The sequence below is a fragment of the Echeneis naucrates genome, chromosome 16 (genome assembly GCF_900963305.1).
Source record: "Echeneis naucrates chromosome 16, fEcheNa1.1, whole genome shotgun sequence".
NCBI classification, from domain to species: Eukaryota; Metazoa; Chordata; class Actinopteri; order Carangiformes; family Echeneidae; genus Echeneis; species Echeneis naucrates.
The window spans coordinates 21,344,374-21,367,973 of record NC_042526.1 but is presented as its reverse complement, the minus strand read 5'-3'; the positions used below and the strand labels follow the sequence as shown (position 1 = coordinate 21,367,973).

The following is a 23,600-nucleotide window of genomic DNA, read 5'->3' as shown; positions in this document are numbered from 1 at the left end:
AGACAAAGAGCGCGAAGGACAAGTGACAGAGTAATTCATGTTAATATGCACAGAAATGTCAATGTGAAATAAAAGCAGAAAGCATATTTTTCTATAACTCTATGGAGTGTCAGCGAAGTGTGAGAACTATACTGCGGGCTGGAGTTCACATGTCTATTCACAGTCAGGAATAGACAGATCTGCATTATGCATGTCCTTTATGGAGCATCTGTATTCAATGGAAGCCAATTTCTGCCAATTTGATGGAGAAAATGAAAGTTTTATCGTATCCTTTAAGTCATAATGAATGTGTGTGTGTGTGTGTGTGTATATATATATATATATATATACACACACACACACACACACACACATATATACGTGTGTGTGTGTAATGATATAATGAAGCTTCTTGGATGAGAGGCATAACATCTTCAGATAAGACTTTTGAACAAGTGCAGTTGCTTTCAATTTAATCCTTCCTGAGATTACAATGACCTGGACGAATGACAGCATTCACCTATATTAACAATAATTATTGGTTATGGCAGTTATAACAGTGAAAAGGCAAAATATAAAGTGTTGATTAGTGGGTTGTAGGGATGCAGTTATGTGAACTTTTAAAAATTTTGGTAAAGCCATATAAACTGTTTACACACGTTTCCAGTATTTATACTAAGTTAAACTAACATATCTGGCTATAGCTTTAAATTCACTGTTCAGACATGAGATTTGCTGAGTTGTGTCAACAATGCAAATAAGGACACCTAAATGTCAAGGAAGCAAAATTTCACTTCAAAGGCTTATACGCATCTTTTTAAAACATTACAGCTGGTTACTGTAATGGGAGTTCATGAAATTTTGTGTGATTTCAGATGCTCTAAAAAAGAGCCACATTGGTCGTGCAGCGACAGAAGCGGAGATAAGCAGACATGCTATTTGCTGGTTCAGCCTGGCAGCTGACAGGGGAAACTCCCGGAGGCGTCCCAGTACTTTAAATGACGACCAACTAGGGACAAGTTAAGAAAAAAAAATGTATGCAGTGTTCTTTTTTTACTGATTAATCTTTTCACAATGTTGACTTGTTGTTGTTAATTTTCATGTCTAACTGGTATGTTATTATTTTCCACATTAAATAAAACTGTTCATAATTTTCTCCACTAATTGATTGGTCTAGAGTGGGTTAAAGGAGATATATATATATATATATATATAATTATTATTTGTTATTATTAATTAATTAATTTATTTATTTATTTTTTTTAGAGCAATCTAGATTGTAGATACCTTTGTAGTTAGTTATGGCCAAATGAGCCATTTTAAATAAATAAAATCTGGCCGAATCAGCTACTTCATGAACGGATCCGGACCGGATGAGCGGCTTCATGAACTGATCCGGATTGGCTCCTTCCGCCGTGCAATCGATATCGATCTGCCTTCATAATTCAGACTACAACACAATCAGAGATTTAACCGTTATGTTAATCAGTACTGTGTTATCATCATCTTATATCTTGGTTTCCGTCACTTTATTATTATTATTATTATTGTTATTTTAAAGTATTCACATATCCTTATTTTTTGACCCACAATCCTTTGTACATTGGAAAAAAAAAGTCATACCTACGGTCACGTGGTATTGTCACTGGGGCGGAAATGAAAGTTCGTTAGCGACAGCAGCAGAGCACAGCTGAAAAAGGTATGAAGAAGATTACATTTTGATATTTTTTTAGTGTGTCAATGTATAGAGGTTGTTCTAACACGAACCACGCAACCATTAATCTAGCTTTTACTTGGTCAGATGACTAGAATAGGTTTTATCGACATGTCCTTTCATGAGATCCCCCTGCGTTGCTTGCTTGCTAACAATTAGCCGCTTCTAGATCAAGTTTGCCTTACTTAGCCACATCGGGACCCGACATGAAGCTGCATCACCTTTGAAATAAATGCACGAAAAAAATCAGCATATTAGGACGAATAAGTATCATTTACACAAAGCTCTTTTCTTTCAGTAGGATTTGACTTTTTATGATGTCTCTTACTGGATCGTATTAAACATAACACGTAGAGACATGGCTGCGGATGCAGTTGCGTTTTAGTTTGGAAAAATTTACAGGAAATGCTAATATTGTCTTATCCTGACTTGACAGAGATGCATACAAATTCTTTATCATCTTCCGTGTTTGTGCTTTGTGCGCAACAACCGAGGATATTTATATTCAGAGACACTATTATCTGTTTGTCAGGTTTGCCATCTTTATTGCGCTGTGAAAAGTTCACCTAAAATCCAGTGAATAGCGAATCTAATGAACTAGCAGTTTGATTCTAAAGCTGACGGGCGATGCGGAGCGTTTCTATTGTGGTTCCTTTAATTGATGTGTCTGGAAATCGGAGACAGACCTCAGGTTACAATTTGGTGAATATAACACTGTTCGCTCTGTTTATGCCCAGGACACATGCATCACTGGGTTATGGCTGATCTCAGACTGTGAATCCAACAGCAGTCACCTTAGTGCTGCAGCAAGAAACATTACACTCAAACGAGGTTTGACTCCTCAAATCGCATTAGGGTTAGGTTCTTTTATTGTTTTATGCAGTAAATATTAGCATAAATTATTGTTTCAGACTAGAGTTCAGATTTGCTGTGTTTTGTCAGTGCAATGCATTTCTCTCTGCTTTAAGCACAGAGGGCTACATCTCTGACTTTGCTCAAGGTGACGTTGATATAAGCAGATGCATGTATTGGCTATGCCCAATCTTTTGTGTGTGGGGGGAGGGATGTCTGTCTAATTGTTAAAAACAATTTTGTAATGCAATAGCAGTATTTTGTAATGTGTGTGATTGTGGTTGTTTCAGAGCTGTGATGTCATGGCAGCTGCGAGTGTAAGCCGACCTGCTCCCTGTTCCCAGACTGCTGAAAAGTCTCAGTTAATCTTGAAAGGTAATTGTCTTCTGTAAGAAAAGGTATTTACTAACTGCAACATACTAAGTTAGATTCTAGTTGAATTACTTGCTCAAATCAATTTGCTTTTTGTGTTCAAAGTTCATCACCCTATACCAAATGTGCAAATAAGTAAGATTTGGGATGTTAATGTGAATTCACACAAACTGAACTTGTAATTAAGCTTGGGGAACTCACAAATCAGATAACATATAGCCTTATCCTTGTGATGGACTCGCGACCTGTCCAGGGTGTACCCTGACTTCACCCAGTGTGAGCTGGGATTGGCTCCAGCACCCCCTGTGGCCCAGAAACAGAAAAGTGGTTGCAGATTAATTAATGAATTAAATGTAGCCTAGCTGATTGCAATATCTGAGTCTGAGTCACTTACAGTACAAGGGGTCTGTTTTTAACTAGTAGTAGAACTGTACTGAATGTCAATGTAGCATTAAGCCCTCTGTGCTCCATGCTAACATCTTGCATACATCTTGTAGTTTGAAAAATGCCAACAATTTGGCAGTGCTCGTCAAATTGTGCTTTTATAAAGACAGTCAGTGGCAGAGAGAGAACTGAATGATGGTTTGTGGGTCGGAATCAAACCCAGGATGCTGAAAGACGTGGCATGTACACTGACCACTTAGCTTCCCATCCAAAGGCTGTAATCGTGATGGGAGGCAGTACCATTGGCAATTTAAAAACTAGCAGTTTTATAAAGCATTTGTGTCACACGGAAGAGCAAGAAGAGTTCGCCAATGACATGACAAATTCCTTAAAAACACGTAATACACTTTATTATGTATTCTCAGATTTATTTTTGTTTCAAGGTTGCACCAATCTTTTATACTGTAATATGCAGTTTAAAATGTCTTGCACTTTTTTTTTTTTTTTTTTTTTACAAGTTTTTAAAAATAGTTATTTGTTCCCAAATTTATTTACTTTTTTATGACTGACAATAAAATATGATAGTAAATTAATGGCATTGTCATTCAAATGGAATACTTACATATGTTAATGCTTAACATTGGGGTTTTATCTGAGCCATACCATTAGAAGTATAGCAATCAGATCACACCTATAAAGGGTTAATAGTGAACAACTGTTAATTTATTTTCTTTTCTTTCTTTCTCTTTTTTACAGTTTAAATATTGGGAATGAACGCACATTTATCATGTAAATTGCATCACATAAAATGTATTTATTTATATACTGCAAAATCATAACAACATAACAAAGTTACTTCTAGGCACTTTTCAAATAAGACAGGTCTAGACCAGCATCTAGTTATTTAATGGGACCAAACAAATCGCTCCATGAGAAAACAGTTCATGCTAGTGGAGAGAAAAGTTTCCTTTAAGAGGCAGAAACCTTAGGCCAGGGTGGGCAGAGCCATCTGCATCGACTGGTTGGGTTGAAAGGGAGTGAGAAAAAGAGAGAGGGGATTGGGGGACAGAGAAGGGATAGATAGAGAGCCAGAGTAGAAGGAGAGAAAATACAATAATATGGAAGCAAAACCACACAGATGTAGAGAGAGATTAATGCCTGGTACCACTCAATATACATTGGTGAATATTAGCAGTAAGTAAAAAATATGGCATTTAGCAGAAGAAGTGATAATGGAAATGATTAATAGTGTAACTAATAGTAGCTATTGCAGCTGCAGGTGCTGAGGAAGAACATGGAGTAGAGATAATTTAGCACCTGCATGATGAGTACAGGGAGAGAGAGAGAAAAATGCTTAGTGCATCCCCCAGCAGTCTAGGCTTAGGGCATCATAGCTAAAGAGTAATTGAACTTTAACTTTTAACTATAGCTCTATAGCTCTGTCATAGAGGAAGGCTTTAAACCCAATGCTAAAAGAGTGGCAGCATTCTGAATCTGCAGAGGGATTTTCACAGATGTGGTGGAGCATTCTGATTGTCATGAATTACAGTAGCCCAGTCTAGAGGTAACAAATTCACGGAGTAGTTTATTCCATACTGCTTCTGATGCTTATGAAAATTGTTCAGGTGAAAGTAGGCAAGAGACTTCTTTTATGTGAGGGACATGTCTGGGTAAAAAATTACTAGGGTTTCCCTAACCTTCATCTGTAATGCTTTGGTGCTCTGATATACTCTCAATCCTGACTGAAAACCCATTCCTATACAAATGTTAACATAATTAGTTTGTGAGTGCTTTTTCAATGAGTCTAGATTTGAAATTGAGGTTACATATGGGTCAATAATGAAACAAAAGGATCATCAGGATCAAGATCCAGTTGAAGTAGAAGTTTAATAACCGCAATCTTAAAAGTCTGTGGACACAATCTAAAGATAGAGTGAAATTGATCTACAACTATCCTTCAATATCCTTAAACATCCTAGTTGATATCAGGTCTAAAAGACAAGTTTATGGTTTAAATAATGGGACTATAGAAACTAGAGATTTAAACTTGAGAAAGATTCTCAATACAAAACAGGCATTGCAGGTGATTCAAAAGCTTGAAGATTTTGTCTAAAGTTTTCAGATAAAAATCTGCTTTAGCTGAATTTATTCCTAGATACTGTGCAGCCAATTATTGTAAAATCAATTGTTATTAGGAAAATGTTGCGGAGAACTCTTAAATATAGAGTGTTAAATAGAGAAGAGTGTTAAACTGCAGCTCTGCCTCCTGGTCTCGATGTCACAGTTTTAACATTTTACTAAGTTCAGTCAGATTCCTAGATATTAGAGATGCACCCTTCATGATGGGATGAACACCATCTCATCTAGACACGGTATTCCCCAGAAAATCTTCCTGTTGTCTGTGTGGTCTTCAACTTCACCATATTTATGGTTAGTCAGCTGTTTCAAATAAGATTGGATGTCTCATGTTATGGCCCCAGGAATGCACTTAGCTATGGCAGCTGGTGTCTCTGACCATACAAATAAAAAGGAATTCAGATAGTTGCATGTTCATAAATGAACAACCGAAGCCAATTCGACTGACAAAATTATCAGTCCGTAGAGTGGGACAGGTGAGCAGGCACACATTGTGGCATAAGAAATAATGCCAGATTTAAGAATTGCTACATTAGAAATTCAAATCGGACTACATGTAATGAAGAAATGGCTTGTTGACTGGTAGAGAAGTGTGCTGCTTGTGTGAACAGCCAGGCTATTGCTTGCCTGACACAGGGCTAGTCACTATTTCAAACTTACTTAACAGAAACAGAAAGCATGCAAATAAGAACATTTTTATTGTGAATTAAGCTCTTTTATATCACTGTTTATGTCAGCACAAGAGGAAGAGAGAAGCAAATGGATAAGTACTCTTCATAATATAAATGCAGCATGATTATGTCTTTTGTAGCACATTTTCAATTTCACATGATATGCAGGACAGCCAGATACTATGTTTTCACCTAGTCTTAAAATTAACAAATAAATGTTAGGTAAAGGTTTAACAGATGCCTACATCAGATGTAACACAGTGTTTTATCGTATTTTATCTGCTGCTCTTTGGACCTTTTTATAGTTTTATTGCTAGTGGTCTATGTTTTCTGATCAGTAGCTTTACTTGATCACTGTTAATCAATTTTTTAGTCAAAAAGGTCTGATGAACAGGTGTACACTACCTGCACAACATCACACAGGGAAAGTTAAAGGCTCATGGGTCGTTGGGCTGCTGGAGCCGATCCCATCTCATCTCGCTTGTGAGGACGGTATACCCTGGACAGGACGCCATTCCATGGCAGGGCCAACACACAGAGACAGGGATGAACAACTACTCACATACTCACGCTCAACATGCAAACTCGCAGAAAGGCCCCAGGCCAGGAACTGAACTCAACCTTCTTATTCTGGGGTGACAGTGCTAACCACTACGCCACTGTGCTGCACAATATTGGAGCATTTAGCACCTAAATAAAAAAAAATTTTTGTAGAGTTGAAAGTGACCATCCTTTCTGGAATTGCTCCACCTCTCTGTGTTACATTTGTTCTCCTGTAGTCAACTTTTGTTTTGCCAAATGTTCATGAGTTCAGAGATTGTCAGTAAGTCTGAGCTGACACAGATCTGCCACTATCTCATGTGCAATACGAACAAGGATGGATGGAAGCCTCAACACCATCTGTTTGTCCTGATTAGACACCTTTGCAGAAACACTGCCAGAGTTTCATTCAGTTTCCAGAGAGTCTAATTCAGAAGAAGGCAGCATTATGATGTTTCATTGTGCATGAGAATACTGTGATCTAATAGTTGCGCAACTTGTTTCATAAAAATAGATATAGTCCAACAGGTAAATCAAATCAAATCAAATCAGATTTATTTGTATAGCGCCAAATCATAACAAAGTTACATCAAGGCACTTTACATATAGAGCAGGTCTAGACCAAACTCTTTATAAATTTATTTAAAGAGACCCAACAGATCCCCCGATGAGCAAGCACTTGGCAACAGTGGCAAGGAAAAACTTCCTTTAAGAGGCAGAAACCTCGAGCAGAACCAGGCTCAGGGGGGGCGGCCATCTGCCTCGACCGATATGACCGATGTGACCGGTATGGACACTACAGTGGGGGAATTAAATATTCTATTTTTTTTTTCTGTAAATATAATGGCAATGAAGCTATTCACACAAATAAATCACCAGACTTGTGTATTAATTCAAGAAATGCACTCACATAAATAAATCAACACTGTTGCGTTTATAAAAGTCTTATGAACTGTTGGATTTCATTCAGGTGATTGACTGGGCCAGTTGAATACCTTGACTTTCTTTCTCTGAAATGATGAAAATTTATGTTTTCCTTGGCTTTATGTTTTTGTTTTGATCATTGTCCTGCTGGTAGTCCACCCATGTCTTATCCCCATCATCATAGTTGCCATTAGATTCATTTAAAAGGCTCTATCCATTGTTCCTTCACTTACATGAAATCTTTCAATACCATGAGATGAGAAACAGGCCTTCATGCCATGATGCTTTCACCCCTTAACTTCAATGTTGGTATAGTGTATTTGTGTAGTGCCTTTTCTCCTACAAATTTTAAGTGTGTAGTATATTAAGTGTTTAGTACAACCAAAAAAAAATTTTGTTCCATCTAATCAGATTACATTCTCCATTCTTCGTGGCTGTGTCCAAATATAAGTAGTACATCTTCAATGAACTTCACCATTTCTTTTCTTTAGTAATGGAATCTTATGGGGTGAGTGCTCATAGACTCCATGTTGGTGTAGTGTATTGGCTATTATTTTTTCAGTGACAGTTATACCTGCTACTTCCAAGTGTTTCTAACCCTAACCCTTGGCTCTTGGACTACTCCTCTTATTATCCTTCTAACTCCCTGGCCAGAAATGTTCTCTTGTGCGTAATCAGTTGATGGTGGAGTGATGTTCCTTCCACCAGGTGTTTTGAAATATGCCTGCAACCACTTTTGAAGATACTTTTCAGGCTCTGGAAACAGTGAGGGTCCTGAAGATCTTGAAAAAATATAGTAGCATTCTATTAAGGCTACGGTGTGAACAGTTTCTGCCCTCTTGTGTTCTTACACTGGGTCTTCATTGGTATTTTATTTAAAACACAGTATATAATTCTTTCTGACACCCCAGTCAGGAAAATAATTCACAGGCATCTTGCATCCACTAGAGGGCAATGTATATATTTTTCTTATTTGCCTTGCAGCAACAACCAAATTGTATCCCAATCCATAGAAAATATCAAGTATCGACAACTTTTGAGTGTGTAATGTGTTTAAAAAGGGGTAATTGGCAAAGCCAGGACAACAGCCAGGATGCATATATAAAAACAAAACTTTCATAGGAAATGAACACAGATAGAATGACATATATATATATATATATATATATAGTGGACACTATATATATTTAGTGACCTGCAGTGAAACTTGTGACAGCAATTCTGCTGAAACCAAAGATAATAAAAATAAAATTCAATTCTGGAAGAAAACTGACACTTTAAGGTCCATCAGCTGTGAACAAACCTACATAGTGAGGCCAGTAAAATTAATTCGAGACAACTAAAATAATTTTTATAAAGTCAATTTGGATTAAAGCATTTGCCAGCTGTAAATGTAGAGGAAATTATTAATATGTCAGAGGTTGTATCCGAAAGGAACCTTCTGTGATGAAGTGCATATTTAATAAATGGGAAAATAAGTAAATTTTCTAACTGAGAAGGGAACAGTACAAAAACTAAAACACAGTTAAAAAAAAAAAAAAAAAACATATCACACACACAACTCCCAAAACTGCTGTGTAGCATGAACCAAACAACCATCATACAGACAGATACACACATGCACAACATACATACAATAATCCAACTAATCATATTAAGTGTGAGCATATAGAAATGTTTCTTTTTGGATGTGGACTTGGTTGTGTGAAATCTCAGGCAATTCCTCAGACAGGCATGTTACAGCTGCTTTAACTGAATGTATCTGTTTCCTTTGGGATTGTATAGTGGTTAGTGCCTCATGGCACAATGATTCTAGATACAGTTCCAATACAGTTCCAAAACACATACAAACACACACATATAAACAATGAGCAGACATTAACATGCACATATAAATAAATTTTGAAGTATTTGATATTATTTAAATGATGGATGAGTGCCACTCTGTTGGTGTTAATCCTAATAGCCCATCTTACTGAGAGATTGTAGCTGTGAGTGAAGGGTTAAAGGCAAACCTTTAGAAACACTTTAGACAAACACTTTAGAAACAAAAATGGAAATCCATCACTTCCTTATTATCCTTGAACAATTTTGAAGGTCACACTGTGTTTATTTAATCTATAATAACTTTACTCTTTACTCCAGGAGGTACCATTCAAGTTGATGTTTTTGAGCTCTCCAAAATACCCTTACTCACCTTACTAAGCTATTTCCCTTAATGTGTGTGTGTGTGTGTCTGTGTGGGTCTGTGTATGTGTTTTCATGGACACAAGCAGTAGTTTCAGCGAAGCCCCAGTCTCCCAAGCTGCCAAACCGCCACTCTCGACTCAGCTCCTTTGTGGAGGTAACTGCCGATGGTCTGACCAGTGAAACCAAAAAAACTGGCAAACGCAGTGGACATCTTGAGCTGCAGTGGAATGAAGACCTCACCCTGTGAGAATACCATCATTCTTTCATAGATTCCTGTTTGTAACCTTGTGGACTAATTACTGAAAATAAAAGCTGATAGCATTCTTTCTATTGTATTGTTGTGTGACTGATGATACTGGCAATGAAGGTGATTTCTACTTGGAAAATACTTTTGAAGTAAATTAGCTTATTTCAAACTTATCCAAATAAAAGAAAATGCAGTTTATAGGTGCAGAGGTTTAAACAAAATTTAATTAAAATTAAGTGAAACAGTAGTGTTGTGCAAGTCTGTAGTTCATGTGCTTTTCTTGTTGTGTCTGTAGAACTTATCCGTTAATGTGATGTATTATCCATGTGTTCATGTGGTAACAAGCTTCATCTAATCGCATGATCTTGTGTGGCTGTGTTGCCTTGTGTTTCAAAGTAATGTAACGCCACAGAGTCATCTGGATCTTAAACTGTGGAGCTGCCACACCCTGAGGAAGGAGTTATTGGGCAGTGCCACCATAGACCTTTTGGACACGCTGCGTACTCACAATGGCAAGAGTAAGAATACACACACACACATACACATACAAACATGAATTTAAGCTAAAACCATTGTCCCCCTGTGTAATAAGGTGAAACATTATCTAAAGCAAAATAAGAGCAAGAAACGTTGAAAACAAAATTTACATATGAACAATGGAAATATTTAAATCTTTTTATTTCCAAAATTCCAAAAGCTGCTTTGTTAAACTTGGTCATTTGTCAATATTCTGTTTTCAAATTTCTGCTACATTTAATAATTATTGACTAATGCTTAGCGTCATTGAGGGTGAATGAGGGTGATGCCAGAGTTTTTTTGTATTTTTTTTTTCAGGCCTCTTAGGGCTAATCCGCACAGAAACCTGGATGCTTCTTCAGGTTTATTCCAGGATGTTGTCCACAAATTGCAAACAAAACCCAAGACAGTAAAGGATGTGAGATTTTCCCTCAAAGACAAGATGGAAAACTATCCAAATAACAGCAGCAAAGTTTATAACTGGCATTTTGACTTTATATTTTAAAGTTACCTTATTAGGGCTCCACTTTCAAGAGATACAATAGTTGTTTTTATTTTAATAGGTCACTGGATATTAACATCAGGATGTCATCCAAACTATGCTTAATGGCAGCAAATATCTCAGTCGCTTTCTGTATCAATTCTGCTCTTTGTGATTATGGAAGAATATAGTCATTTGGCAGTGGGAACATTTTTACTTTTTGTCATAGAATTCCTTTGAAACCACTAAAATATAAGGCAGTAAAATCAGACAGCCATTTTCTCAATCTGACTCTCTACCCCCCCAGTGGAGAACGTCCAGCTGAGTCTGGTACTGCAGACGGAAAACAAAGGCTTGGTTGTGGCAGGAGGCGAGCTCAATGTCTGTCTGGATGGCATGGTTGTTGATCTGGGCTCACTGCCCAATGGCAGCACGGCAACGGACAGTGAGTTCCACCTCTACCACACAGACACACACAGAAGGAAGGTAATTATTTACAGATTACCTGGAGAAGCACTCACATCAAGGATATGAGTATGTTGATATCACTATTGTAATGTTAAAGCTACTCCATAGCGGCAACTTGAATATTTTCTCAATCCCGAAGTCGACTAAGGCTGAGATGAGAAGAAAGAAGGTAAGAGACAGGGGAAAAAACTTCAGTTTTTACTTGGGTATATTGGAATTAGGTATTGGTGGAACTTGTTGAAAGGTTAAATTTCAACATCAAAAGGATGTAAAATGTATGACTATAATCAATAGCATTTTTTTCATTGTGTCACACGATGGCACTCAATGTATACCATTTGCCAAGGCAAAGGCAATGATTCCGTCCAGAATTGGATTATGATCTAGATCTGGGGAAGTTATAAAAACACAAAATGTTATTGTTAATTTGAAGGGAAGTGATGAAAAAAGTATGATTCTACTCCAATAACCATATTCACATGAAAATTTGGTGTTTTCTTCTGTGGACTATCCATCAAGTTTGGTGTAAACCATGCCATACTTTGTAATGTAATCCTGCCACAGGCCACAACATGACCTGCAGAGGTGACAAATATCAAGAGATTTTCAATTTATGAAAATTCAGCATTTTGGAAATACAAGGTTTTCATACATGACAAATTAAACTGAACATGCACACCCAGTTTTCCCACAGAAATCAAGGCAGTGACCACAGTATGTTTTTCGTCTCTCACTCTTTTCTTTCCTGTCTTTCCTAAATGTTCGTTAGTATTGCCAACAACCACCACATATACACATACATCTGTTTGTACAATAAGGTGTTTCTGCGTATCCACGCTGGTAACAAGTGGTTTTCCTCACTTGGAGAAAAGCTGAGCTTTTACTTTGGATAGATTACTGACAGTTTTCCAAAGTCACTTCTGGCCTGCATAGCTTTGAACTAATGCCATTTGTCCACATACAGATTTGGTATTTACTGTGACCAGCCATCAGGGGGAACTCGAGATGTTTCAGTTTGACTTTTGTCATAATTATAGCCACTATACTGATCTCTGCCATGACACCCCCGCCTTTTTTTGGTAAAGGTTACATGTTACACACCCATATCCCCAGACAGTGTGGCAGACTTTCTTACATTGTACACTTTTAAAATATTTTTTTTCTGGTATACTTTAATTTATTATTGTTACCGCTTTATTTTATTTAATTTCAAATTCTTTGCCACTTTGCTTCAAACCTGACAACTGTGGAACCCTGGTATATAAAGGCAAGTATTGAATATTTTTGATTTATTATTCCAGCAAAGATTTGGTGTCTTAGGAGAGATTGGGTGATGGTCAACACTTAATAGAAAAAAATCAATTAAATCAAATCAATTACAACTTACCACTGAATTTTAACACAGTGATTGCTTCCAAACCATAAACCTAACCTTGCAGATAAACAAATTTTAACAAATAACAGTTACAAACTGCTCTTAAAACTGTGGGCTGGTCAATATGTCGAAGTCCTCTCTACATACATACACACACACACACACACACACACACACACACACTTATACATAAGGCTTTTCATAGAGTGTGCAACAGAGCCCACAGTGTAGTCCTCTGAATGAACACAGGGCTATCATTAAGTGCCAAGGTCCTTTACAGCATGAGTTGTAAAGGTGTCTCTTTGTGACTGCTGAGATGTGAAGAAATGTTAAGAGGAGGTGTGTGTGTGTGTGTGTGTGTGTGTGTGTGTGTGTGTGTGTGTGTGTGCGTGTGTGCGTGCGTGCGTGCGTGCGTGCGTGCGTGCGTGCGTGCGTGCGTGCGTGCGTGCGTGCGTGCGTGCGTGCTCGCGTATGTGTACGTATGTACTGTCTTACCATATATTTTAGGCCATTTGGCAAGTTTTGACTTGCACATGTTAGTTTAGAGTATGGATTTAAATGCAATTTAAAATGCACAAGAGGTTTTAATGGACATGTGTTTTTAATTTCATTCATATGTACGTGGCAGATCTTTGCCCATTGCTGTATAGCAGAATATTGTAGAATAATGATCGCTTGATGGACTTTTTACAACCAGGAAAAAATTTGTGTGAAAATGTGCATATTCCTCTTGGCATTAGTTCCCAGTCTGGGGGTTAGGTTACAATATGATTAATGTCTTTGAGAAGGTGTCATAAATTGTGCACAAACCAAACAGATGAAGAATCAATGCCTCAACAGAGCATTTAACTGCTTGGGAAATGTTTTGGCCAAAGTTGCATGGATTTAGATGAAATGATTGATGTATTTTGTCACAACTGTTCATAGAATAAAGGTAAAAGTCTTCATTAATATGTTATTGATTTGAAGGAAAATTGTCCTAATTAGCGCAGCCATTGATGATGTGTTGGTCACTTTCAGTAACAAATAATGTAAAGAAATAAATTAATCTCTCGGCTACCTCTCAGATAGATCTATGAGTCGTGGCCTTTGTTCACAACAGAATCCTTGTCTGAGTCTAGGTCAAACAGGCTCATTCATGTGCCCGAGATGTTTCTTCACTAGCTACCTCGATAACATCTAATGTCTGAGCCACAATTTGTCAATGAGGTTTGAAGCATAAATGTGCCTCCACCATGTTGACAAAAAATAGTCATAGCATATTTTTACACCTTTTTTTTTTTGGTGGTTGGAACTTTAAGGTTTAAAACATAAGGGAATGAATATATTAAATAGGACACTTATAGAAGCTTAGATTTATTGAACATGTGGAATTCATAGTACATCAGACATTTCGATGATGAGCATCAGTTATTGATCTCTCTCTCTCTCTCTCTCTGTGTGTGTGTGTGTGTGTGTGTGTGTGTGTGTGTGTGTGTGTGTGTGTGTGTGTGTGTGTGTGTGTGTGTGTGTGTGTGTGTGTGTGTGTGTGTGTGTGTGTGTGTGTGTATCTGAAAATTTCCTGAATAAATAGTCTATAACATCAGCAGAAGGTATGATTCCTTCTGCCTGTATTCTGGTGGTGCTCTGAATGCACCTCTTGTTCGTATTTTAATCATTTTTCCAGGGGGCTTTTCTAAGGCGTACACATACATAACACAAACCCTTCTATTGAAAGAGTTAGAGTGGCAGAAGAAACCAGAGCAGAATAAACTTTTTAAATGTTAGATGCCCGCATACAGACGTTATATGTGTACATGTACAACTTCTCATCATTCAAAGCAGTAAGCACATGTAGCTCAGACATTTGGACTATCCAGGCACCAATGACTGACACACGTTATTATGGATATGTTCCTCTAGAAACGGTACATGGTAACACGTTCATGTGCCAAACGCTGAGAGAGAAATACAGCCAGTGTGTACTGTAACTGCTGAATCAGAGAGGTGTATGATTTGATACAGCAAACCAACTCTGAAGCCATGGCCAAGATTAACCCCATGTCAATATATGAAGCTATATAAATAATTCATCTTGATGTCAGTGATTTGCTGTATAGCTAGAAATGTTATATCACATCATGTCTTAGATTGAAGTAACATAATGCAACTATTATTATAGCTACCTCAAAAAACAACTAGTTCAGAATTATTTTGATAATAAAGTGATTTGACGCGGAAGAATTTGTGCCACTGGCCAGCATTAAAATATAATACACCTTGTAAGGACAAGATATAACCTATAACCTCACAAAACTAGTTTTTAGCTTCTTTAACAGGATACCTGAGATCTTAAAATTTTGGACAAACATTCTTTTACAGATTAAATTATTACATTTTGGTGAGCAGCAATCAAGGTCATGGTGGCCTCATGTTTTTGTGAGTATCATATTAGGAAGAAACCAGAAACATTTTTATTACATGCCACTATATTCACTTTTTTGACAAAACTGAAAAACAAAATTCATTCAATGATTATGACAAATGTAATAGAAAAGAGGGAAAAGTGGTGACCAATAAAAACGTCAAGGTTAGTTTCATTGTAACATTATAATTTTCTGCAAACAATTTGTAAATCAGAAAGGGTGCTGCTAGTTTGTAATTGTCGGACTCTTACAGTTTACAGGTGACTTAAGATGTCATGTAACTGACCAACCGTTGCATATTTTGTGAAATAGTTGTTCTGTTTCTGCAGTAATGACGTGAAAAAAAAAAAAACTATCAGGTAATTAACAGATTTTTATTTTTTTCTGAAAAAATTTTCATCTTATTTTTTGAGCAAGTTGTCATTCTCTCGGCTTGGCGTCTCAAAGCGTGTTGTTAATATCACAAACGTATCACATATCACAAAGATCCCGCTTTGTCATAACTGAGGTCTTTAAGTTTGGACTGTGACTCAAAAGAAACAAGTAAATTGATTTTATCAATGATATGTTAAGTACTAAGAATCAAAATAGTTATGGTGGTGGTGACATTGTCTCATACAGCATTTAGAAGTGTAATTATGGTTCATCTACTGCAGCTGTTTAACTGAAATATATCATACTGTAGTGGAGTTTTTTGTTTTGTTCCCCCCCCCCCCCCCCCCAATTTTTCATTTATTTATTTATTTATTTTATCCTTCACATGGTTGGATGATTGGAAGTTCTATTTTGCACTGTTACAGTACATAACCCCACACTAGGTGAGTTATTAGACATGCCTTTAAGGGTTGGGCTAAATGAACAGGGCATGACAAAACGGTTTCTCCTCAAGACCACTGTTTATTTTTCTGTATGTCCATCAAGTCTGCCCACAAGAAGCCCTTTCATACCCGCAAAACAGGACTCTGTGTACGAGAGAGAGAACCTGTTTGCTTTACTTTAGATAGCAGAATATACATGTGTGTAAACAGGGACACTGTTTGAGCCTGCCATACCTCTGCTGGAAGTTTTGTTACACACAAGAAGGTGTTGCATTTGTGTGTTAAACATTAAATTAGTGTTAATGACAAACATATTATAGACCTGTGCTTTTGAGTCACAGTTGGGACTAAACGTATTGCATGTATGTTCCCTCACAACATCTGTACCATAAATAGACATACATATACAAAATGGTATGAATAGTCTATTAAACCACCAAATGTATTTCTATTGTTACATGTCTTCCAAATTTGTTGGGATATGTTGAGATTTGATTATTTAGACGTTATATGTATACTTTGTGTAAACCTGAGCAGTTGTTAGTATTCTCTCTAAACAGCTCTGGAGAGGACCAATAATCTGGCCAGTATTCAGTGTTCAAGAGTAATGCCTCAAAATTAGGAGGAGATTAAAATCGAAGTGGTGTGGTCATTTCTTTAATGTCAGCCTAATGGATGGCAGCAGCATTGATAAAATAAAGAGCAAAAACAGAAGTACAAATACCACACGAGTAATACCAGTCAATATCCTGCTCGGGCTGAAGGAAAATCCTCCTCAGGGCGTCCTGTGGTAGGACAGAGCGCAACGCGTCATACTCCATAAGCCACGCCCACCGGAGGAAAAACCAACCGGCGGCACAATTTAAAATACACTGTCCGGTAGTTAGCTTAGAACATTATTTCAACATGTCAAATTAGTATTTTAACACGGTAGCTGTAAAAACGGTACAATGAAAAGCTCACATATGTGGGTCTTTCTCATTGTCCCTTAATTTTCATGGAGAAATGATCCCACTGAATGTTTGGAGGACAGGGCTTCATGCAGCCGGCATTGCGTTTCTCATTCTCAGTTTCTCTACTTCTCTACCGGGGTCAGGTTTTTTCCAGTCGTCTCTCTCTTCTTATCTTTGTGTAAAACAAATTAAGCTGTAAATAAAAATATAGTGAGGCTTACAATAAATATAGAAATTTCTGACCAACCCACATCAATTTCAGGCTTAAAAATACAGCTTTCATGTAAGCCACGCCCACTTCTGGTTTAAGTCCTGCCCCTTTCAAGTACGAATACAGATACAGATACAGAGAGTGGTGTATTCGCTCATCCCTACTGAATACTACCTGAAAGTACTGTACAGATGGGATGGAACAAATAAAACAGTAAAGAGATATCCTGAGGTAGGTGTGATGTGCTGGAGGTGTCCTCCAGTTTACGTTTTTTTTTTTTTTTTTATTCTGTTATTATTGCTATTATTATTAATTTTGTTTAATGTATCAAGTTTTTTTTTTTTTTTTTTTTTAGTAAGTCAAAAGGCCACTTTACCCCTGATCAAACAGTTTGACTAAAATAAGATATAAATTAGGTCTGTCAACTATGTGAATATTAATGTTTGGAAAAGTTTGACTGATATCAGTCTTGTTGCAGTGCATACTTTTTTGGTTTCTTTCAATACCCATCTTGCACCTAACCACACCCCCAGTATATAAGTGCTTCCATCAATAGAGTCAGATTGTTTGTGTGTTTCTTTGCAGAGATACTTCAGTCAGACAGACCAAACCTGAGGAGAACACAGAGTGAGGAGACCCCCAGTCCTGCTGCATCTCAGAGGTCAACATGACACATGCACACATATAGTTTCATATTGTCATCTGGTGGAAATCCATCTACACAAGCTATGTTTAAAGTTTATTTATTGCCTCCAACTCAACCTACTCTTATCTGTATAATAATAGAAAATATTTCTTGCTAAAAGGCTCTTTGGAAAGAGCCCCCTGGACGTGGTTCCAGAGACTCTCACTGATAAGAATGGATAAGAAATAGTGGCACATGCTACATTCATTTCAAAATTTGCACTGCTCTACATTGCATCAGACGGTAAGCTAAGCTAAGCATTGTAGGAGGCCATAAACACAGCTAAGTCAAAAGCCCAAGCTGCTGCTTTCATGGAAAAACAGTCAGCATCTCCATTCAGTTGGTTATGAATAGATACCAGGAACAAAAAGTAGGATATTTTCTGTTCTTCTGCCAGGATGAGGAGCTCAGTGCCCTCATAAACAGATTGATACATTGACACAGTACTCTCCTGTCTTTCTCCCTTATGGCATGCCAACAACCCTGAAACCAATTTTTCTTGTAAAGCCCATGTTGCATGTATGCTAGTTTCATCTATATAAATATTTCACTGTCCTCAAGGCCTGTTTTCTTGAGTCAAGAAGAAAAAATGGCCTTGTGTAGTAGTCAAAACAAAGCTGCTGGGTGATCCAGGGGAACCATACATAAGAGGCAATCAAAGTATTTGATTGTTACTGTTACATATTTTTGAATTTTTGAATTTTTTGGAAGTAAATTTTTCTTTTTTTTATTGTGCTTCCATCTCACCTCCCCTCCATTCTGCCTCCCTTCCTCATTGCGTTTGCTTTAACCCCCACACGTCCGCTCCACATCCTGTTCTTTTGCGTGTTTGCAGGAGTAACAGGCACTCAGTGGGGGGTTTGCAGACCGGTTCCCCAGGGTGCTTTAGAGGGGCCTTTCTTACTAATGGGGAGCTGAATGAAGAGCAGATCCCTGGGCTGGGACCCTCAGGTCACAGTCAGCCCTCCAAGAGTCAAGGTAACCCAGCAAACAGTGCAGTTATATACTTTATATAATTTTATCTTGATTGCTTCAAAAGAAGCTAAAAGAGTAAATAAGCCATCCAAAATTATACTGGTGAATAAAATCTGACTGTATTTCTTTGCTCTACCTGCAACTTAGTATGTAAATCTGTATTGAGTGGGAGCAAATTAAGTCAGTAGCAATTTGAGTGTTTAAATGTTAAACATAAAATACAAACAGTCAGTGGGTGGACATAGCTGTGGGACCGAACCAAAGGTAGTTTGTTGGAAAGGCAGATTTAAGGGGATGATGGCAAATTCATCTGTGGATCAAGTGCTATCTGACTCCAATCTGATCACACGCATTACTTTTAAATGTCAGAAATAAAAAATTAGAGAGCTAAAAACTGTGTGAATGCAAGAAACTAACCATACTTATAGTTAATAATAAAAAAGGTTATTAAAAAAAAAAACAGAAGAAAGTCATTCATTCATCTTTTCCCACCTTTTCCGTTTTCGGGTTACGGGGGTGCTTGAGCCAGTCCCAGCTCACTTTGGTTGAGGGTGGGGCACACCCTGAACAGGTCGCCAGGCCATCACAGTGTCCAGAAGAAATTGAGTCCATTTAAAAAGATGGTTTCACTGGAGAAGACAGTTCTTGTTGCCTGAATTCTTTTTTCTTTTTTTTTTTACAATAAAAACAAAATGAGGTCAAAAATATTTTCCAAGCATGAAACAGATCCAATGTGTTTGTGGATATTTGAACCACTTATCATGAAAATAATAATAAATTCATGCCAACAGAAACTGAATGATGATGATGAATGATTGAAACTGAATTTAATGCTCATATCTGTTGCTAAATTACTTTTCCCTATATGTCCTCTATTAGACAAAGCTGAATTAGCCTCAACTGGTTTGGAGAGCAGTCGGGGGGGTATGGCCCGTCAGACACCTCTTCCACCCTCACCACTGGGCCGATCTCCGGCCACCAACAGTAGCAACAGTAGCCCCTCACCAGGTCAAGAAGCCTTGGGTCTGGCTACCCCTACAGCACCCAACCCCAATACCACCTCCAGCACCGAGCAGACCAACAGCAGCACAGAGTCTGCCACAGACTCACTCCCAGCAGGGTAAGATTTGGCACGTTATTCAGTCTGCAATTAAAAGCAATCTTAGTTGCTTTCATTATTAACTAATCGCAGCGCAATTCAAAACTGAAAAAATATTGTCACCAGAATGAAAGCACTCGCTAACTTCACAGATGATGTTCACTGCTTCTTTCTAAAACAAATCTAACATTCAATTTCTCTAAGATTTAAAATCAGAAATGTTGTCCATCAGAAGATGCATTTAATATACAATTCCAGGACACAGAATTTCAATCATGAGACGTCTATTTTCAAAACCCAAGGACAAAATCCTCTTCAGTAATTAACCATGTGCACCCAAATTAAATTAATGGAGCTATTTGCAGTGATGACTTCTGTCCAGCATTCTGCAAGACCAGAGCCGTGAGATCAACTCTGAATATAATATTGACATTGATATGTGTCTGCTGCTTCACCCTGTGAAGGCTCTACCTTTAAGGGCTTTTAAGAAAATCTTATGTCCTCCTCCTGTTTTGTGTGTGCTCTGATGTCTTCAGTGTTGTTCTATGATATAGAAAGTTGTCAAAAAGCTATTTCCAATATCTTGACTGCTAGTGCACATTTGAAATAATTTATGAACTTAAAGGATTTCAGTGAGGAATGAATAAGATAACTGAGAATTTACAGTTTTGATTGCAATATAAAATGATTACCACAAATAAAGCTTTAAACCTTTAGCTTGGCATCAGTAATTCCCAATGTCTTGGTTGGTGGTGGGACAATTTCCATCCTAAAGAAAAATCTAAGTTGTCAAATGGGGAGAAAGGTTTATTAGAATAATTATAGCTCTTTTTTCTCATTCTGTCTTTTAAGCTGGGAACAGAGGGTTCTGCCCCATGGCAGGGTATACTATGTTGACCACAACACCAAAACCACAACCTGGGAGAGACCACTGCCACCAGGGTAGGCCTCTTAACATTTGATGTGTTTTTGTGTTGATTCGTCAATTGCTCAACAGACTTTAAGGTTAAAAAGGTAAGGCTACCTGTTCATATTGTTTATCAACATTGACATTTATCAAAAATGAAATGAAAGTAACTACATGAGCAGAAGTACAGAAAATGAATGTGACTGCTCACTTATTTTGGATTGGCCAGTAAAATAGTCTCAAAACAGGCTGAGACATTTACTTCGAACATCCACTTTCGATACTGTCCCAATATTCACTAGGTAGTAGTATAAAGACAGGGCCAAATCATGAGATACATAATGGATCATTCAGAAGTGTTATCAGGGCCTGATGTTATATGTAGTGTTGGCTGCTGAATCCAAAGGAGCTGAAAGCTGCATATCATTCTACTCTTCAAGATTCTAGGACCCCAGGTAGGACTGTATTTAGAGTGTGGAGTATTCTGTTTGGATAATGGGATAAGAGTAAGAATGACTTTGTAGGTGAAAGATATTTTAAATTCTATTTGTCCAATGCACATAATACAGGTTAATACAGGAGAGCTATTTTTTATTTCCTAGTTCTTCTCAGTTTGGATTATCTGCAAGCTTTTCATTGAGAATCTAGGACATCCATGCATTTGTTATCTATACAGCTAGCCATCAGGATTGTAGGGGAAGACTGGAGCCAATCACAGCTTACATTGGGTGAGGGTGAAGTACATCTTGAACAGGTTGTCAGTGTATCACAGAGCTTAAGTATAGAGAAAGCCAGAGATACACAACCATTCATTCCTACAGGAAATTTGCAGCCACCAATTAACCTAAACATACATGTCTTTGGACCGTGGAAGGAAGGCGGAGTAACCAGAGAGAACTCATGCAAGCACAGAAAGAACATGCAAACTCCACAAAGAAAGGCACTACACTCCAGAACTTTTTTGCTGTGAGGCAACGGTGTTTACTACCTGTTAAATCGCATTTGGCATCTATAGGTGCCAAATGCATCTTTTTGATTGCATTCAAGGAAAAGTCATGTTCAACCTCAGTCTTGTCACATGTTTCTTGTTCCTGCTTGTATGTTTTATGTCCTCTTTTATAATAATTCACATTGTCATTGGTCATAAATCACAGATTAGATTCTAGTATTTATGTGCTAGTTTTTGAGCCAGCATAATGGAAACAGCTTCTCCCTCTCTTTGTGTACCGCATTATAAGAGTATGCCAAAGTCCAACCCTTTTATGAATTTTTACTTGCACCAATCATTTATTGATTTTCACAGTGTGTGTGAGGCTGCATGGCAGAGAGAAAGAGAGGCTGTTTTTAGGAAAAGGTCACCACCACTTCTCCCCAAACTTCCAATCCCCATCTCAGATTTTCCATAGAAGGAATGGGAGCATAGGGGCCTTGAGAACAGAAGTTCTTTCTTAGTGCTACACATACTTCCATGCAGTGCTATATTGGCTGCTGGCCTATAGCCCTTCAGAGATCAACTACCAGGCTAATGCCGGGCTAAGCACTCAAGACATACACACCAGGAACTGTTTAGAGGTTTGAGGTTGTTGAGCAATCCAGCATCGTAACTTAAAAAAAAAAAAGAAAGAAAGAAAGAAAGTCATCCAAAACCAGAGTAAGCTTCTGAGCCACACTGCTCTTTAAATATACTGTAATGTAACCAGTCGTGCACTACAAGCTCAGCGACTCTGGTCTTTAAGTTATAACACATTTCCTTGAGTTTAACGTTAGGCATCACACAATAAAGTTATACCAACCAGGTTCAAACACAGAGACTAGTAAGTTAAGCAAGATTGTGTGTTGCCATGATTCCATTTTGTCTAAACTGTTCTTTTTGGAATTATTGGTTGAGGTTTAGTAAGTTAATTGGAAAATTGGTCAAATAGAGCCCTTGCTATTGTTTAAAGCTGTTACCATTACTTCTGCAGTCAATCCTGCCTAAAATATTTCCAAACCTCTCTGGGTGCGAATTCTGTTCTACATGGTGTTGTGCTTTGATTTGCCTGAGTGACAATCTTTTAAATATCAAAACATGTTCTGAAATTGAATTTGGCCCCTGTGATCATCCATGTCTTAAAATAGATTTTCATGGATTACTCTTAACATAGTCTTTCTATTTAATGAGCATCTGTTTAAGATGTACTTTGATCAGTAGTTGGAGAAATAGCAATATACCATCACAGCCAGAATTTTATGAAGTGTTTAAGCTCCAGTACAGGACTTGGACATGTTATCGAAAAGGCTGTAATTTCCAAGCCTTCACTAATTGAATTCACACAATGTTTGAGCTTTTCAGCATCAGCATCTCTGCACTATATGTACTTGAGTTTTAAATCTGGGGTCTTTTGTGGCATTGCTACACTTGGCCTAATATAGAGGCTTAAAAGACTATTACAATCGGCATGGTGTTTAATACTAAAAGGTTCAAATTTGAAAGCTCATAAGGGTACTTTTTGTACTTTCAGCCTGCAATCTAATCAGTATTCTGCAAACATCATTATTAATATATAGATATATATATTAAGATATCAAAATAACTCACAGTTCAAAATAAATCAATAGTTGTTTTTTTTTAATAAATGTTTTGTTTTGTTTTTTGTTTTTTTTTTTAATCTTTAATAATTTTTTTTTGGGGGGGGGTCTATAATATTTAAGTATTTAA

General features: G+C 37.4%; 1 protein-coding gene across 1 annotated transcript in view; it reads left to right on the top strand.

Moving 5' to 3' along the window:
- The first annotated feature begins 1,619 nt into the window (after positions 1 to 1,619).
- The window catches only part of wwp2 (WW domain containing E3 ubiquitin protein ligase 2), a 44,687-nt gene continuing 22,706 nt past the window's right edge, over positions 1,620 to 23,600 (top strand). The window contains exons 1-9 of the mRNA XM_029522297.1: positions 1,620 to 1,678; positions 2,836 to 2,920; positions 9,849 to 10,005; positions 10,406 to 10,527; positions 11,314 to 11,451; positions 17,822 to 17,897; positions 18,757 to 18,899; positions 19,776 to 20,016; positions 20,848 to 20,937. Of these exons, the coding sequence (XP_029378157.1) occupies positions 2,848 to 2,920; positions 9,849 to 10,005; positions 10,406 to 10,527; positions 11,314 to 11,451; positions 17,822 to 17,897; positions 18,757 to 18,899; positions 19,776 to 20,016; positions 20,848 to 20,937 (1,040 nt within the window). The 5' untranslated portion in view covers positions 1,620 to 1,678; positions 2,836 to 2,847. The remainder of the gene's footprint in view (positions 1,679 to 2,835; positions 2,921 to 9,848; positions 10,006 to 10,405; positions 10,528 to 11,313; positions 11,452 to 17,821; positions 17,898 to 18,756; positions 18,900 to 19,775; positions 20,017 to 20,847; positions 20,938 to 23,600) is intronic.